Source organism: Primulina eburnea, chromosome 8, assembly GCF_022965805.1.
Source record: "Primulina eburnea isolate SZY01 chromosome 8, ASM2296580v1, whole genome shotgun sequence".
Taxonomy (NCBI): Eukaryota; Viridiplantae; Streptophyta; class Magnoliopsida; order Lamiales; family Gesneriaceae; genus Primulina; species Primulina eburnea.
The window spans coordinates 5,344,634-5,360,961 of NC_133108.1; the positions used below are offsets into that span (position 1 = coordinate 5,344,634).

The 16,328-nt window shown below is 34.7% G+C and overlaps 4 protein-coding genes across 4 annotated transcripts; 2 read left to right on the forward strand and 2 right to left on the reverse strand.

Moving 5' to 3' along the window:
* Positions 1-5,184: 5,184 nt before the first annotated feature.
* LOC140838656 (berberine bridge enzyme-like 21) lies at positions 5,185-7,116 on the forward strand. The gene has a single exon (XM_073205122.1). The coding sequence runs from the start codon at positions 5,260-5,262 to the stop codon at positions 6,865-6,867; it is 1,608 nt and encodes a 535-aa protein (XP_073061223.1). The 5' UTR covers positions 5,185-5,259; the 3' UTR covers positions 6,868-7,116.
* Positions 7,117-10,312: 3,196 nt separating this feature from the next.
* Positions 10,313-11,084, reverse strand: LOC140838657 (putative germin-like protein 2-1). The gene is made up of 2 exons (XM_073205125.1): positions 10,973-11,084; positions 10,313-10,874 (listed from the first exon to the last, which is right to left on the reverse strand). Exons 1-2 carry the CDS (start codon positions 11,082-11,084, stop codon positions 10,339-10,341), a joined length of 648 nt encoding a protein of 215 aa, XP_073061226.1. The 3' UTR covers positions 10,313-10,338.
* Positions 11,085-11,743: 659 nt separating this feature from the next.
* On the forward strand, positions 11,744-12,343 carry LOC140837821 (putative germin-like protein 2-1). Its single transcript, XM_073203919.1, has one exon. The coding sequence runs from the start codon at positions 11,744-11,746 to the stop codon at positions 12,341-12,343; it is 600 nt and encodes a 199-aa protein (XP_073060020.1).
* A 315-nt stretch (positions 12,344-12,658) lies between these two features.
* LOC140838659 (protein POLLENLESS 3-like) lies at positions 12,659-15,655 on the reverse strand. The gene is made up of 5 exons (XM_073205126.1): positions 15,093-15,655; positions 14,367-14,579; positions 14,149-14,297; positions 14,002-14,070; positions 12,659-13,914 (listed from the first exon to the last, which is right to left on the reverse strand). The coding sequence occupies exons 1-5, from the start codon at positions 15,315-15,317 to the stop codon at positions 12,744-12,746; spliced, it is 1,827 nt and encodes a 608-aa protein (XP_073061227.1). The 5' UTR covers positions 15,318-15,655; the 3' UTR covers positions 12,659-12,743.
* Between the last annotated feature and the right edge of the window lie 673 nt (positions 15,656-16,328).

Below are 16,328 nucleotides of genomic sequence, written 5' to 3' on the forward strand. Positions count from 1 at the left end.
GCTTTTTAAAAAAATCAGGATCAAATGCAGTTGATACTATTGTCAACGGATATCCTTGAAGCCTTGTAGATAGGGATGTCAATTGGTCGGGTTTTACCCAGACTTGCAATGGGTCCGCGTGTATGGGACGGATTTTGGCATACTAAATGAGTCATAGGGGGGGTCTCGGGTCAAATATTTCAGACTCGTTCGGATATGGGACGGGTCATGGGTCATATAATACCCGGCTCATACCAGCTCCATATATGTGAATATAAATACTCTAGGGTTTTAGTTTTATTAATTTTCATTTTTTTAGTAGATCACCTCAACCATAACGATCTTAGTTATTTCTATTTCCACTGTTGCATTTGAATATGCTTTTAGCAAAAGTGGAAGAATAGTTGGTCATCATCTTAGTAGACTTAATCCAACAGCTTTGGAGGAATTGATGGGCTCGCGAAGATGGTTGTGGGGTGAGGTGAAAGATAAATAAATCACAGTTTTATTTTGTTATTGCACTTTCATTTTAATTTTTTTACTGTACTTTCTCTTTTTAAATTACATTTTTTACAATTTGAAATTACAGTTTTATTTTTTCAATACACTTTCTCTATTTAATTTTGTAGTTAATTTTTCAAGTAGTTTACCAACTTGTCACACCATTTTTTATGAAGAGGAAAATGATCCCGAAGAATTGTCTGAAATATTTCCTATTCGCTAATTTTATATTGATCTGTTTAAATTATGTTATGACTTATTTTTTAGGATGTCAAGATTTTTTTGGAGAGCTAGTAACCTTTTTTTTTATGTAATTCTTTATGTCGTGAAAATATTTTGTTTGTTATTATAAGTTTGGTCGAAGACATGAATTAATTTTTCACAATGTTGTATTTAGAGGCTTGTCTGTTTCGTAATTCAGTCACGTGAGAAGAAATATTACTTTTTTATTTAAAAAAAATCGGGTCTCACGCGTCTATCGGGCCTACCCGGCCCGTATTCGATGTGGGGTGGGTCCGAAGAATATTTAACCGGGATGTGGCAGGTAATGGAGCAAAGTTTTTTCATGGGGAGGGTATTGGGTTTAGTCAAACCCACCCTATACTCGTCCCATTGATATCTCTACTTGTAGACCAATTTCACATAGAATGTGTTCCAGCGTGTTGTATGTCGGCGCACTTCATAATCTATTTTTAGAAATAAATAGAGTGATTAACTTTTAGTTTACGGGTTGAGAATTTTATGATTTTAATTTGAGAAAATATTTAATTGAGATTTGAAATGACTTCATCACAATAACTCAAAAAATAACTATTCAAATTTTGAATTCAATTGATTTGTTATAATTGATTTAAAATTCATATATTTGAATCTATCGATTCAAATATAACCTTAAATTAATATTGATATATCTTTTCATGTAGTTTTTTTTTATCGATTCAAATACAACCTTAAATTAATATTGATATATCTTTTCATGTAGTTTTTTTTAAAAAAAAATAAATAAATAATAGGTTCTATTCTAGATGGTACGTCTTGCGCGGTGATGCTATAGCTTCGGCGGCCATTATTTCATAAATAATAATTGCATTTTGAAATATCGAACTTGCTTTGATGGTGCAAAGTTCAGTCTTCATAATTTTAAAATTGTTGACTTGCCAAACTTGTCCACTACATATACAACAAAGAGAGTCGTAGGATATTAGAATTTTTAATAGTTGCGGATTTAATTGATTAATATTAATATTGATAATATTGTATTATTAATTAAGTAAAATATTGTACTAGTTACTGGTTTTAGTCTCCTTAATATACTAGTTTTCTTTCCAAATATCTTTCTTACTATACATTTCTTTTTACGAGAAACCGAAATATAACAAGAACTCAAGTACATTGGGAAAAAAATGTTCTAAAATAAATAGAAATGAAGAAAATCATAAAAATAAAACATAATATTATATATATTATTTCGTGTACCATATGATTTCTACTTATAACATATGCTTCTATGTTAAGTAAGAGATTATTTGGATTGTCACACTTGGATTTTGTGGTCTTGGTAATATATATTCAAAAGTGTTGTAAAAGAAAATGAAATGAGATAAATACAAGAAAAATAAAATAATCCAAAGAGAAGCAGTCAAGAGGGCACACTTCATTAATTAAAAAAAATAGTATTTTGATTTTGCCGACAAAGTCCTCAGCAGGTATGAAACCTCGTAGATACCGTACAAATTCTACATGTGGGATATGTTAAAGTCAGCCGAGAATTTTAAGGTGTTTGGCAACAATGATTTGAGAGGATTTCGTGGGATTTGAAATTAAATTTGTAATTGGATTTGTTATAATTACATTTGCGTTCAGTCCCTTCCATATTTTATGTATTCGACGGTAACTTCTCTTGACATATTATAATTTTCATATTTGATAAAAAAAATTATGTGTTAAATATATAAATATAGAGAAAGATAATGCAAAAAACGCATTATGTTACTTCAAATGATTTATATATACATATACAAATATTTTGACTAATTGGAACCTGTAATAACTATCATTCGGTGTAGATTGTATGAACTTTTGGACTAACGTAATTTCATGTATATTATGTTAGTCAAATAAATCGAAATAACATATATATTTTGGGCAGGATAAATTGTTAAAACATTCAAAATAGATATCATCATTTGAAAAAAGTATAAAACTAAAATATATATCATATTTCTGTAGTAAGTAATCAAACTATTGATTTTTCGCTATTATACATTATTCATTAATCATTTAACTATTTTATAATTAAAAATTTCAAACCAATGAATTCATATATCTGAATAATATTAACTTAAATTCATGAAATAAATTTTCAGAATTATATGACAGAGTATATAAATTATATTTATATCATATAATGGTTTTTAACGTACGAATACTAACTATCCAAGAATTAATCAAGGAAATTTTTATTTTATCTGAAAAATTATCACGGAAATTTTCAATTACTAAAAAATATAATCATTTTACAAGTATCTTAAAAGTTCATTCTATAATTTTAATATCAAAAAATCTAAATATTGAAATGTATTATTTCCATTCCATTAATAACATTTTATCATTATTGAACAAAGAAATCGTCCAAATGTCTGAATCAGAATATTCAATGCATATTTATCCAATTTAGAAACAAAATCATTCCCGCTGGACCCAAAAAAATCAGTAAAATTGATAAATTAATAATCTCTATTATAATATTTTTGCCGGGTCTCAATTTGGGCAAGTTAGATAAATTAACAAGTCAATAAACTTTTGGAAAATTATGCATCCGTAAGTATTTTAAATTAATAATCTTTTAAATATTCAGTCATAAGTAAGATAATTTAATAAAATATGATTATATTTTTTTCGTTTTATTTAAATTTTAATTCCTATAATTTAATTTTTACTGTTGTTAGTCTACTATTGTTTGTTTGTACGATGAGTTTTATTTAATTAGTCATTATATTAAATATTATTGAAAATTATTGAAAATAATGAATATCACTTACTTATTTTTAAAATATATATATAATAAATTTTATTTTTAAATTTATTCAAATAATATGATATAAATATAAGTGAAATACAAAGTTTTTTTGTAATTAAAGTTATATTGATAAATCGAAAAGGTGTTTTTTAAAACAATCAATTATTAATATATCGATTGATTAATATTTTTTAAATTAATAAATTTCATCGTTTCAATACTATTAATATATATAAGTTTTACTGTATAACTTATTATCTTTGTAATTTTTTTGTCATAAATTAAAATTTAAATAATTATAATTGGATGTATAAATGTACGAGGTTATAGCGAGATCATATGGGAAACTAAATTCCAAATATATTTTTTCAATGTAAGACTTTTTGTGAGATGGCTCAATCATGTTCATATTTACTGTTTGTACTTCTTCTCTGCGTTTCTGAAAATCTGGTCTTGAATCACGAACAAAGTAACAGCAAAAGATCAAGTCGAGGCAAGGATTCTCCTTTGTCCGCAAGACGAAATTGCCGGTATCAAAATGCTATACGTTGGAAGCAATCGTCTCCAAGCACGAACAAAGAAATTACGCAGAGCTTTAAGTGTTTTTTCGAAATTTTGGTGCAACAATATGACAAGAGAAGAGACCACAAAAATTCAGCAGCCTTTGAATATGGTTTGAGAGATTATTTGTAGATAATAACCGGTTGCTTTCAAGAGACATGTTTCTCCAGACCGGATGCGTAGAAAAGACACATTTTTAGGCAAAAGACACATTTTTAGGCAAAAGACACACGGTTTGGTGGAAAAGAAACCACGAACGGATGTTTAGAAGCCAAGGGACGTGCATGATCTTCTGAAACAGTGCAGCGCGCGCTGCCGCGCGCAACACACTGTCTCAGTGCGCGCAGCGCACAGTAGGGCGCGGGCGCCCGCGCGCCCTGTTCTGGCCCGATGCTCGAATTCCAGTGACATGCGCGCATCCGCGCGGGATGTGGCGCCCCGTGCGCGCCCAGTTCTGCCCGAGTGCGTGCACCATGCACACTGTTGTGCATTCTTGTTGAGCTAAAATTTAATTTCCAAATAAATTTGGTCTAAAAAAATTAAATTTGGTCAAAGACTGCACTGAGACGAGCGTGCGCGTGTGTTTCAACGAGACACATCCTATTAGCGTCTTTCCCTTTCTAAAAACTTCTGGTACCTCTTGGGGCACAAACTCTTGTCTAAACTTGGAGCTTATTAGCGAAATTCCACTTAGTTGATTTCTCAATGTGGGACAAGTCACATTAAGACATATCACTTCTCTTTACAACTCCTCACTCTTCGTTATTCATTTATCTCCAACATTTACAATTAAAAATAATAATATTTTGACATATAAATAATATTTTTTCATGAGAGACATAGATAAAATATTTATTTTACAAAATTGACATGGATATCGTACAACATATTATCAGCTACATTCCAATTCTATTAATACAATAATTGATAATTTCCTTTTGAGAAATAGTGTTAATCCATGTAAGGAAACGTCGTATCCCCCCTAATAAATTAGTCCAATTAACCAAATATAAAACCAAAAAATTCAAATTTTAACATATTTACATACCGGTGAGATATTAAAAATCTATGATATATTCTATGACAATAAATATACATACGTGTTTTGTTGAAATTGAGATTATTCAAACCTCAATCTGCATATATTTAACGTCTTAATTCTACAAATTCACAGAGGCATTCTGCTACCACAATCAACAATGGAGAAAACTCCATTTCCCTTGGTTGTCATCTTCTTGTTTCTCAATTTTGTTGCATTTTCAACTGCAGATTCTGTTTATGATTTGTTTGTTAAGTGCTTTTCGGAAAACAAAATCCCAGATTCGGAAATCTCCAGCATAATATACAGCCCCACCAATCCATCGTTCACAAATATTCTTGAGGATTATGTCAGAAACCGCCGATTTAATGTCTCAACAACCCCGAAACCCAATATAATCGTCACTCCAACGACCGAATTACACGTCAGTACCGCCGTTTTGTGTTCCAAGAAACTGGGCATCCAACTTAAGATCCGGAGTGGCGGCCATGATTATGAGGGTCTTTCGTACGTGTCGACTCAAGATACGTTTGTGATTCTCGACATGTTCAGTTTCAGGACGATTGACGTCAACATCGCTGATGAAACCGCGTGGGTTCAATCCGGTGCGCAGGTTGGGGAACTGTATTACAGGATCTGGGAAAAGAGCAAAGTCCACGCTTTCCCTGCAGGAATTTGTCCCACTGTGGGCGCCGGAGGGCACATCAGTGGCGCGGGATACGGAAACTTGCTGAGGAAATACGGCCTTACGGTTGATCACGTGATCGACGCAAAAATAGTCGATGCCAATGGCAGGGTTCTGGACAGAGCATCCATGGGGGAGGATCTTTTCTGGGCAATCCGTGGCGGCGGAGGGGCCAGTTTTGGAGTTATCTTGGAGTACAAGATAAAACTAGTTCCTGTTCCGCCGGTTGTCACCGTTTTCAGGTTGGAAAGATTCCAGAACGGTACTGCAGCAGACTCTGTTTTTCAATACCAACAAATTGTAGAAAAGATGGACAACGATCTCTTCATCAGAGTGCTGCTACAGCCAATTACCAGGAACAAAGTGAGAAGCGTTCGAGCAACGTTTATCGGGATGTTCTTGGGGGATTCAGCCCGATTAGTATCGATCACGGATTCTCAGTTTCCTGTATTGGAGTTGAAACAATCCGATTGTAAGGAAATGTCCTGGATCGATTCAGTCCTATTCTGGACCAATTTCGACAATACCACAGCCCCCAGTGCGTTACTCAGCAGAGTCCCTGACTCGGTCAATTTCCTGAAACGTAAATCAGATTACGTGAAAACCCCGATTTCCAAATCCGGGCTCGAAACCATTTTCAATAAAATGGTGGACATCGGCAAAGTCGGCCTGGTTTTCAACTCCTACGGCGGAAGAATGAGCGAAATCCCTGAATCAGACACCCCTTTCCCACACCGAGCAGGAAACTTATTCAAAATCCAATATTCGGTGAGCTGGGACGAAGAAGGTGAAGCGGCAGACAAGAACTACATCGGTCAAATCAGGCAACTGTACAGTTTCATGGAGCCATATGTATCCAGTAATCCCCGAGAAGCTTACCTGAACTACAGAGACTTGGATATCGGCACCACCGACAACGGTAAAAACAGCTACACCGACGGAAAAGTATACGGGGTGAAATATTTCAAGACAAACTTCGACAGATTAGTGAAAATCAAGACTCGGGTGGACCCTGACAACGTTTTCAGGAACGAACAGAGCATACCTACGCTGGCCGTTGGAGGAAGAAAATCAAAAGGCTGAGTGAGTGGCTTCGTGTATATTGGTCGATCGTTAGTTCAGTACACTTGTGGGGCCAGGCTCAGCTTTGGCTTGGATTGATCATTGCAAAATTTATTTTCGCACTCAACTAAATATATCCATTGAATATGTGGCATAGAATGGATTCCGCGTTTTTTTATTTCTGCCTGCGCACGCGCTTAGTCGAAGTCGAATTTGTCACGAAGAAAAATAGGTATTTTATTTATAAATAAAAAAAAATTTGTGAGACTATATCGTGAGTTAATTTTGTGATATATGTCTTTTATTTATTTATGTCATTTATGAAAAATATTATTTATAAAAAAATATATACTTTTAATTATAATAAGAGCATTATTATTTCGTTTTACGAATAAAAATACGTGAGATATTTATTAGTACGTACTGAAACGATTGTTTTATTATAATTATCATATTTTGAAAAGATTATCGTATGATTTGTTAATTTTAGTATACGAGGGCATGTGATGTGACAAATCTTTGAATATTCATTTAAGCAAAATATATTTTAGTGCATCTGAATATAACATTAAGATGTTTCGAACTCGAAACCGGAGATAATTTCACGAATTTGAACACACAAAGGAAAATGTTGTGGCAATCGATTGAGGATGGAGGATTAGGATTAGAGAACTTGGAAGCGTGAAATAAAGTGCTCTTAGAAAAAAAAACATTGTGTAAGATACATACGAATAAAGAGAGACTGTGGATTATATGGCAAATCAAATTTTGAGAATGTTTGATATTGGGAGTGGCACAAGGAAAAATCTCCTATAATCAAGCGTCTAATTTGCATTCGGGACGAGGTGGTTTAGAAATAGGGTTCGGTTGATTTTGCCATTAATACACTACACCAATGGTTTGGTGGTAATGGCGGGATGGTTGGTGCTTAAAGATTCTTCATTGGGAGTGCGAGGTTATGGCAATGGAAACCTCTTCTAGCAAAATCTTGCATACTACCAAAACATCGATTCACATTATGGATGTCTGCCCACGGTAAGTTTCTAACTTGAGATAGACTTGATTTTGTTGACGAAAAGAAATATGTGTTGTGTAACGTTGTTGTCGAAAACGTGGCCATTTGTTCTTCTTGTGCTCGATTTTTGAGCTGATTTGGAATTGAATTAGACAATGGTTTGGCATGAAAAAATTATGGGTTCAAAAGCGGTTGTACTCAATCATTTAGAAGTGTGTATCATGGCGGCTCCACTCTGTCAAAGATGAGATGCTCGATCCTTGCAGTGACAGTTTACCATGTTTGAAATGCAAGAAACACAATAATGTTTGAAAAGAAGAAGCCGAATATTGATGCATAATTTAAGAAGATCAAGATACTTATAATGCTTTGTTTTCCGGGTTCTATTTTTGAATTTTTATTTTCGGTTTAACTATTTCCTTTAGTTAGAACCGGTTAACTGAATTGTGTTATCTTGATGTTCAGTGTAGTTGTATAATTAATTTTTTTAACATTATTAATGAAATTCATTTCATTAAAAACAATAATAATAATAAAAATGCATTCTAAGGGAGAAAATATAACAATTGTGTGCGTGTGTGTTTTATAATAAATCTCAATGGCTACAGTTTTTGTTGACTGTTGAGGAAAAATAACAATAACATAAATAACTTCAATTTTGTTTTTGGAGATTAATCTATTCATATATCTTATTTATAAGTAATAGTAATTATATTATTATTATACTTGTTAATATTTCAATAAAATTATGATAGGAAATAATTCGGTGAGTTTTTAGTATTTGGGTCACTAGTTTAAAGAAACAACCACCTTTTTTGTATTATTCATATGTCTGAAAATAATCTAACTATGACTATGTAATATTCAAATTATGGTGACATTTTATGTAATTTTTATATGGAAAATAATTTTATTATTAATTAACTTGTTGAATTTTGAGTTTGATCTATCAAGTTTTCAAAATTTGAATTTTAGTATTAATTTTTAATTTTCAGTTATTTTAATCAAATCATAAGCATGACATAAAATCAGTGATCAATATCTGATTTGACCGCTGAAATAAGACTGAAACACTGAAACAAAACTTTCAAATTTTAGCCCACCAAACTCAAAATAGAAAAGTTAGGACCAAAATGTTATTTGCCGTATTCCTAATATGAGATACGCAAAGAAAATTAGGATTTAATACTATTTCATGTTACGGAAACAATTAAAATTGATTAAACAAACATAGATCTCCTCATCCATGTATCTAGTATGAATAATTAGTAATCCATACGCGAAGTTTATGGGTATAATAATTGTCTTTGTTGGATAACGTAATCGAAACGTGGTATTTGAGTTAGGCTACGTTTGGTTGAAGGATAGAGTAAACTAATGATTAGTACGTAAATGATAAAGAAAATGATTGTGATAGGATTGTAATATATGGTGTAAAATAATATTATGTTTGGTAAGATTTTTAAGTGTAGGATTATTTTGAATTTTTTGATGAAAAAACGAATTTGCCCTTCCCCTTCGCGACGGCGACAGTGGCGGTGGTGGCCGGCGGTCGGGCGGAAATGGTCTGCCGGAAAAGGTCGGCGGGTGAGAGGGCCTGAAACGTCGCTACTAGCGACGGATTTGCCGGAAATGGTCTGCCGGAAATGGTCTTGCGACGGATTTACCGTCGCTGATCTTGTTTAGATCGGCGACAATTTCTGAAAAACCGTCGCTATTAGCGACGGTTTTTGAAAAAACCGTGGCTATTAGCGACGGTTTTGGAGAAAACCGTCGCTATTTGGGACGGAATTTTACAAACCGTCGCTAACTTGAGTTTGAATTTAGGAGAAGGGTAAAATTGGAAAAATAGGAGGTATTAAGAGTGGGATAATTTATCACACCTAAATTGTCAGTATTATTTGTCCAACAAATAGTAGCTACAGTGCGGGCTTTTCAATTTTATCACGGGCCCTCGTATTTCCTAAAAATCCAACCAAACGGGTGATTAGCCGGGATAAAATAATCTATCCCGGCTAATCACCCGAACCAAACGCAGCCTTAATGTATAATTTAAATGATTTGAATTACACAATTACGACATATTATATATTCTGGTAAAACGACCGACATTCGGTCTTACATAATTCTATCCCTTGGCCTTTAAAAAGAATTAGAAAAGGATCTGCCCTCCATAATATAATATTTGACAAGTAAAATAATTACTTAGATTTTTTTTAAATCATATAGTGTGATATTTTACTCTTGAGTTGATCAAGTAAAAGAAATGGCAAGTCCTTAACTGACTACTGAAACAGCAAAAAAAAACTCAATAAATCGATACAAAGATATAATAACTTGATAAATGAATCAAACTTGGAGTGAACACTGACACGATCTTTCCATAATTGAGACAATACAAAGATAATGAATTCAAAGAAATAAAATAGATAAGAAAGAAGAAGAAAGCATCAATAGTTCTTCTTCAGGCAGGCAACTCAGAACTTGGACTGAATCCAATCGACTGTTTTAGTGTCAACCTGGAATGATTTTGCGAGAAGATCATTCGCAATAGCAGGCTTCGATCCGAAAACTGCATTACCAATGGTGATGACCCCTGGATTTTGGCTACTGAGACCTACAATGGCAACAGCATTACCATATCCAACGTTTCTTTGGAAGTGGACGAGGCCTTTCGGGAACACAAACACGTCTCCTTTCTGCAGTACTTTTCGGGTGAGATTATTTTCCGGGTTTGAGGTCACGAATCCCACCTCAAGACTACCTTCGATAACTGTCAGAATCTCAGTTGCCCGAGGGTGAGTGTGCGGAGGGTTTATCCCCCAGGGTGCAAAATCAATCCTTGCCAAGGAAATTCCAAGTGTGTTCAGGCCTGGAATTTGAGCCACGGTGACTGGTGTCACTTTTGAACCCACGGGATTCGATGTGTTGCCTGGTAAATGAAGGCCGGCGAAGAAGAAATCGCTTGCTTGGACAATATTCGAGTCCTTGCATGCAAAACCATTCACCAGCACTGCAATCACAATTTTTACGGAAACGATTAGCACAAGACACATAAAATCATGCAGAAAAATGAACAACCTAACGTTTATTGGTTCAAGGTTGTCATACCAGGGCCGCTCGGATCAGCGACACAGAAATCTTGAAGTGGGCTGGGATCAGACGCGAAAGCAATCGAACATGTAGCGACTACGAGCACCAACAAAACGAAACGGGACGCCATTTATCTTTTGATGCAGAAGATTATAAGTTTTTTTTAGGTGCAGAGGCTATATTATTCAGGGCTGCTTTTATAGATGAAGCAAGTTAGTGCATAACTTCAGGTTTTGCCGTCCTGTATCACAATTGAACAAAAAGGCCCTTGTCCCGTAGTTCTCTATCACCCGCGTTGAAATGGTAAAAGCTGCTTCTTTGCATATTAGTTATCGATTAAATAAAAAACGTTTGATCACTTTTCCCCATCAAATTATTCCCTAACCCAATTTTAAAATCTTCCAGCCCGAATTCACCAATTTAAATAAAGTTACTACTTTGTTTCATGTTATATATTCATTAAAATATGATCATACTTCTAAAAATTTTGAGCATATATGACTCAAAATATTTGATTCATAGATTGATTTTTAAAAGTACTAAATAAGCAGTATAATTTTTTTGAGATTGTCACGAGAGATTTGTTACATTTGAGACTCGAATCCAAAATTAAGTTTCATGTATATATATTTTACGTACACTATATGTGATCAATGGAATAGCCGAATAGGCATCTGTCAAAGTTACAGCAAACCGGCACAAATATAAATTGTTGATCCTTTCAAAGCAGTCTGTGTTTATTCACAAAACAATATATGAAGCAATCATTAATTTATTGATCTTTCTACAATGTACGTACTAAGTCTGGTAGACGGCAATTTGTTGGTTACTTTTTGTTTTTGCATGGTGGCAGTTATGGTGAATGGGTTTGCATGCAAGGATCCCAAGGCCGTGCAGGTAACTGATTTCTTCTTGGCCGGCTTGCACATGCCAGGAAATACTTCTAACCCTGTCGGATCACAAGTTAAACCCGTAAATGTCTCCCAAATTCCAGGACTCAACACTCTAGGAATCTCCCTGGCACGTATTGATTTTGCTCCATGGGGAGTCAACCCCCAACACATGCACCCTAGAGCCACTGAAATTCTGACGGTGATTGAAGGCAGTCTTGAGGTGGGATTCATTACATCTAACCTGGAAAATCGTCTGATTACCAAAGTACTTCAAAAGGGTGATGTGTTTGTTTTCCCGGTGAATCTAGTCCACTTTCAAAGGAATACTGGATCTTGTAATGCAGTTGCCATCGTAGCTTTAAGCAGCCAAAATCCCGGAGTCATCACCATCGCAAATGCAGTCTTTGGCTCGAACCCAGATATTGCCAATGATCTTCTGGCCAAGTCATTCCAAACCGACACTAAGACAATTGATTGGCTACAATCCAAGTTTTAGGAGCAATGAATAACCATGGCACGGGCTCTTCTCATTTCAAACTTGTTTTTCTCTCCAGCTGTAATATTTCTTCTACATTTCTAGTTGATTTCATTTCTTCCAAATGGTTTTTTGTTCCTATTTCTTGATTAAAAATTAAATATTCTGGAATCTTGTTGGCACAGTGGCTTTTATAATGACCGTTAAAAGGTGAGACATGACAAGTTTGGTTTTCACATTTAACATTAAACAATTATTGACACAGAAGAATACTTCCAAGATCAAATTTGGAAAAAAAAAATGAAAAATATCATTCAAATGATGACAATAGTTGCAATGTGAATGAATTCGGCACATAAAGATATTCACAGAAAAAATCAAGAACAAAAGGAACATGTAATTTTTCCCAGAGCTGATTATGTCACGTTCCTGGACTTACAGGAACATGTGTGATATCCTGGAAAACCTGCAGCCTATTCCTGCGGTTAATTGATGTTGTCGTAGAAGATAAATCATCTGATGAAACTAAACCTTTGCCTTCAAAGTTGAAAGATTTCAACGGCAATGGTGAAGCACTACGATTTTTTGTTGTGAATGGATTCTGATGCTGGTCGAAGTAACACAATGATGGCCTCAATAATTTCTCAGGTTGCGTAAAAGTTTCACGTCCATGTTCAATAGATCCTTCCATGGAGATGGGAGTCCGTGGTATCACGTTAGAATTCATGTTTTCATCATTAAGTCCTTTATTTACTGAACCCACAGACATCTTGCCTGGAGTTCGGTAAGATGACAAAGATTCTGGAAAATAGTTGCCTGAATATATCTTTGGAAAATCTATTTTCCAACTTTCCGAAGCTTGCTCTTCTTCTTCAACCATATCAGCCCAGCTTTTCTTGCGTTCACTTTTTAAATTCTCTGGAGAATTTTCGCAACCCTTCAGGATTACCTCAGGTGTCGAGTTTTCTACTTCTTTAAGACATTCGTCAAAAATTTCTTTAGCATCAGGTTTCAGCTGGAAATTCTTCAGTTTTTCTTCATCATATGTCAGTGCAAGCTCAGTTTCAGTTTCAGCAGATTTTTCGAAGAAAGATAATTTCCGACAGAAGGCTCCATTATTAGCCTTTGCATTTCTTTGATTTCCTTTATTGGAGGACAATGAACATCTTCTCGGCTGTGTGAATGGAACTTTTGGAATTTTTCCGTTGTAGAACGGGGAACCATACACCGGTCTCAACACACAATCTGCTTCTTGTCGGCTCACATTGTACCAACCGTGCTTCGTTTTCCGGTCAAAATCGGACCTTTTTTCGTCGGGAAATTTCGTAAATGCACCTAGGTTCATATTCTTGAAGGACAAACAGATGTCCGTTTGTTTCACAGGTTCAAGAACACCCTTTGCCTCCAACTCAACCAACATTTGGGAGGCACGTTCATAAGACTTCGCAAAGGATTCATCCATAGGCCCACTGTCAAATGAAGTTTCTGTGGCTTGCAGCAAAAATTTGGCTTCTGTTAACTTGTTCATGCTCATCAAACACATTGCTAAGTTGCACTGCTTGTTCTTATCTGGTTGAATAGATAGTGCTTTTCTGCATGACAACACATTGATGCAAGAGATTTTGGTATTTAAAACAGTCGGTAGTTAGCATAATAAACTCCAATCTGCAAAAAAGTACCTGTAAAGTTCTTCTGCGGACTTGTAATCTTTCAGCTGCATGTAAGCCCAAGCCAAATTCCCCAACAATCTTCAGATAAATTTTAAAAGCAGATAAGTTAATAATTTTTTAAAAAAGAAGGTCTCAAGAAGTAACGCGAATATGAACCTAGAATAGTCTTTTTCAACTGTGATCTGAAATTTCTTTCCTTGGGTTCTTGCAATCTTCGTCCTCTGCCCGCCAAAAGCTGTTCCATCTTCTATTTGCTTCAATTTTAGTTTAAGCATTTCAATCTCTTCCTCAATCCTGCCAGATTTCTGCATTAACCAATAAAATCTTCAAGAATCAGCATTACCAAATTGTAGTTATCTCAAAAACTTTATTACCTTATAGAGTTCGACCAGTATGTTGTCAAGAGATTCCTGAGATTCAAGGGGACATAGATGACGAAACGACTTAATGGCCTCAACCGCCTCATCTGACCTATCCAATTGTTTCATTACAACTGCCATGTCTTTCAGAGCACTATCAACTCGATCTCCAGAATTAATAGCAGCCCAAAACATGGAAACAGCCCTGCTTGGGTCCTTGTCCACCAGCTGTTTTTGAGCATGAAATCAGCAAACCAATTTTTTATAATAATTAAATACTACTGTCAAGTAAACTTTTTGGCCTTTGAAGGATTCTCCCATCATAATTATCATCAAATCACAACTTCTTTTTGAGTAACTCTTTAGAACAGTTTTGGCAGCAACCTACTCTGCCAAGATAGAACAGGACGCGGGTATAGAATTTGAATCTAATCTTATTTTCCTTTGCAATTATATCCTTTGGATTTGAAACTCCATAGAAGCAAGATACATACTTCGAAAATTAAATCCATGTATTTTCGTCAATATCCACTGCCTGACGACTAATCAAGTGAAATATTTTCAGTTTTCATTATCCTAGAAGAAACAAGAAAAACAAACAAAATTCTTTAAATCCCAGAAAAAATACAAAGCATCAATTAAATTCCAACAATGTAAATAAAACATAATCACAAATGCATACAGCTTCAAAGGAAAAAAATCAATTAAAGAAACAGAAAAATGTGATGAATCAACGATCACCTGGACATGCTTGGCTCTACCGTATGGAGAGTCGCCGGAAGGAACTTTGTGAAAGACATGAAAAAGATCAGATGTCCCCTGGGGTGACCTTCTCGGCTTCTTCTCCGATCCTGGAAGCACTGGAGAACTCCGCCTGGTCTTCCATGTTGGTGGCGGCGTCAAGAATCCTCTAGGTTGAGAACTGTAGTAACTGGTGTACTGATCAACACTACTGTTAGTCGGCATGCCCTCTCAAAAGATAATCAGGTAATGGATCGAAGAAATCCCCTTCTCCTGATAAATTTTTAGTCCCTTTTCTTTAATTTCAAAGAAACCCCCCTCTAATGGCGTTGGAAATCAATCACGAAACAAGTTTCTTAAAAAAAATCAAGAATACGAAGAGACGTGTAAACAAAGATGGAGCATGAGTGCACGATATCAGAGAGGGGGGATTCGATAATAGTGAATGGGAAAATCAATTACACGTTGAAATTGAGGAGTCTAAAGTGAGGAGGAGGGAGATGATCATCACGGTTGAGGGAAGTAGCCGTTATATAAGTATCCGTTGGGAAAGGGGTCCCTGGGAAAAGCGGCGGCTTTTAGTATTTTCTCTTTTGCCCACATTAACGGGTCGGGTTAAAGTTTACCCAATGAATTATTTCTCTCCCCGAAACTCAAAGTGACTTTAAATGACTGGGATGGGAAAATTCGTAAAATAAATTTGGTAAATTATATATATATATATATATTAAAGAAAATGACTTATTCAAATATATTTAAGTATATTTGATTTGTGTGTCATTTTTTTTAAAAAGTTGATCATAGTTAAAAAAAATTACCCAAAAAGAATAATGAAGAATAGATTTGAAATGATATATAAAACTAGTGCGATTTTACTATTATATCTATATAATTTAATAAATGAGTGGATTTCATCTAATGTAAATTTATTCAAAGCTTCAAATATTTATATATTATAAAGTATTTTAAGAGATTATTAAGAACATACTTATGTTTGTTAAAATATCTAAAAAAAATGAGATAATACATTTTGAAAATATTGATATTGTTAAATTAAGTGTGCATGATTGAGAATAATATTGAGATGAATGACGTCTTAGAAACTTCTCGTGCGTCAAGATGCTGATGTTGCGTCGTTTGATCTGATTGTGTTAGGATTCGTTCCTTATGTTGTTGATCGTTCTTAGACTTGCTCAACGTTCATGCATGCACACTAGGATTTACACACAACTCACG

Coding starts and splice junctions, on each gene's coding strand:
- LOC140838657 (XM_073205125.1), bottom strand. CDS start 11,084: ATGGCGTCCCGTTTCGTTTTGTTGGTGCTCGTAGTCGCTACATGTTCG. Junction 10,875..10,972: donor CGCTGATCCGAGCGGCCCTG/GTATGACAACCT, acceptor TTGTGATTGCAG/TGCTGGTGAATGGTTTTGCA.
- LOC140837821 (XM_073203919.1), top strand. CDS start 11,744: ATGTACGTACTAAGTCTGGTAGACGGCAATTTGTTGGTTACTTTTTGT.
- LOC140838659 (XM_073205126.1), bottom strand. CDS start 15,317: ATGCCGACTAACAGTAGTGTTGATCAGTACACCAGTTACTACAGTTCT. Junction 14,298..14,366: donor TACTGGTCGAACTCTATAAG/GTAATAAAGTTT, acceptor TGGTTAATGCAG/AAATCTGGCAGGATTGAGGA. Junction 13,915..14,001: donor TCCGCAGAAGAACTTTACAG/GTACTTTTTTGC, acceptor GTTGTCATGCAG/AAAAGCACTATCTATTCAAC.
- LOC140838656 (XM_073205122.1), top strand. CDS start 5,260: ATGGAGAAAACTCCATTTCCCTTGGTTGTCATCTTCTTGTTTCTCAAT.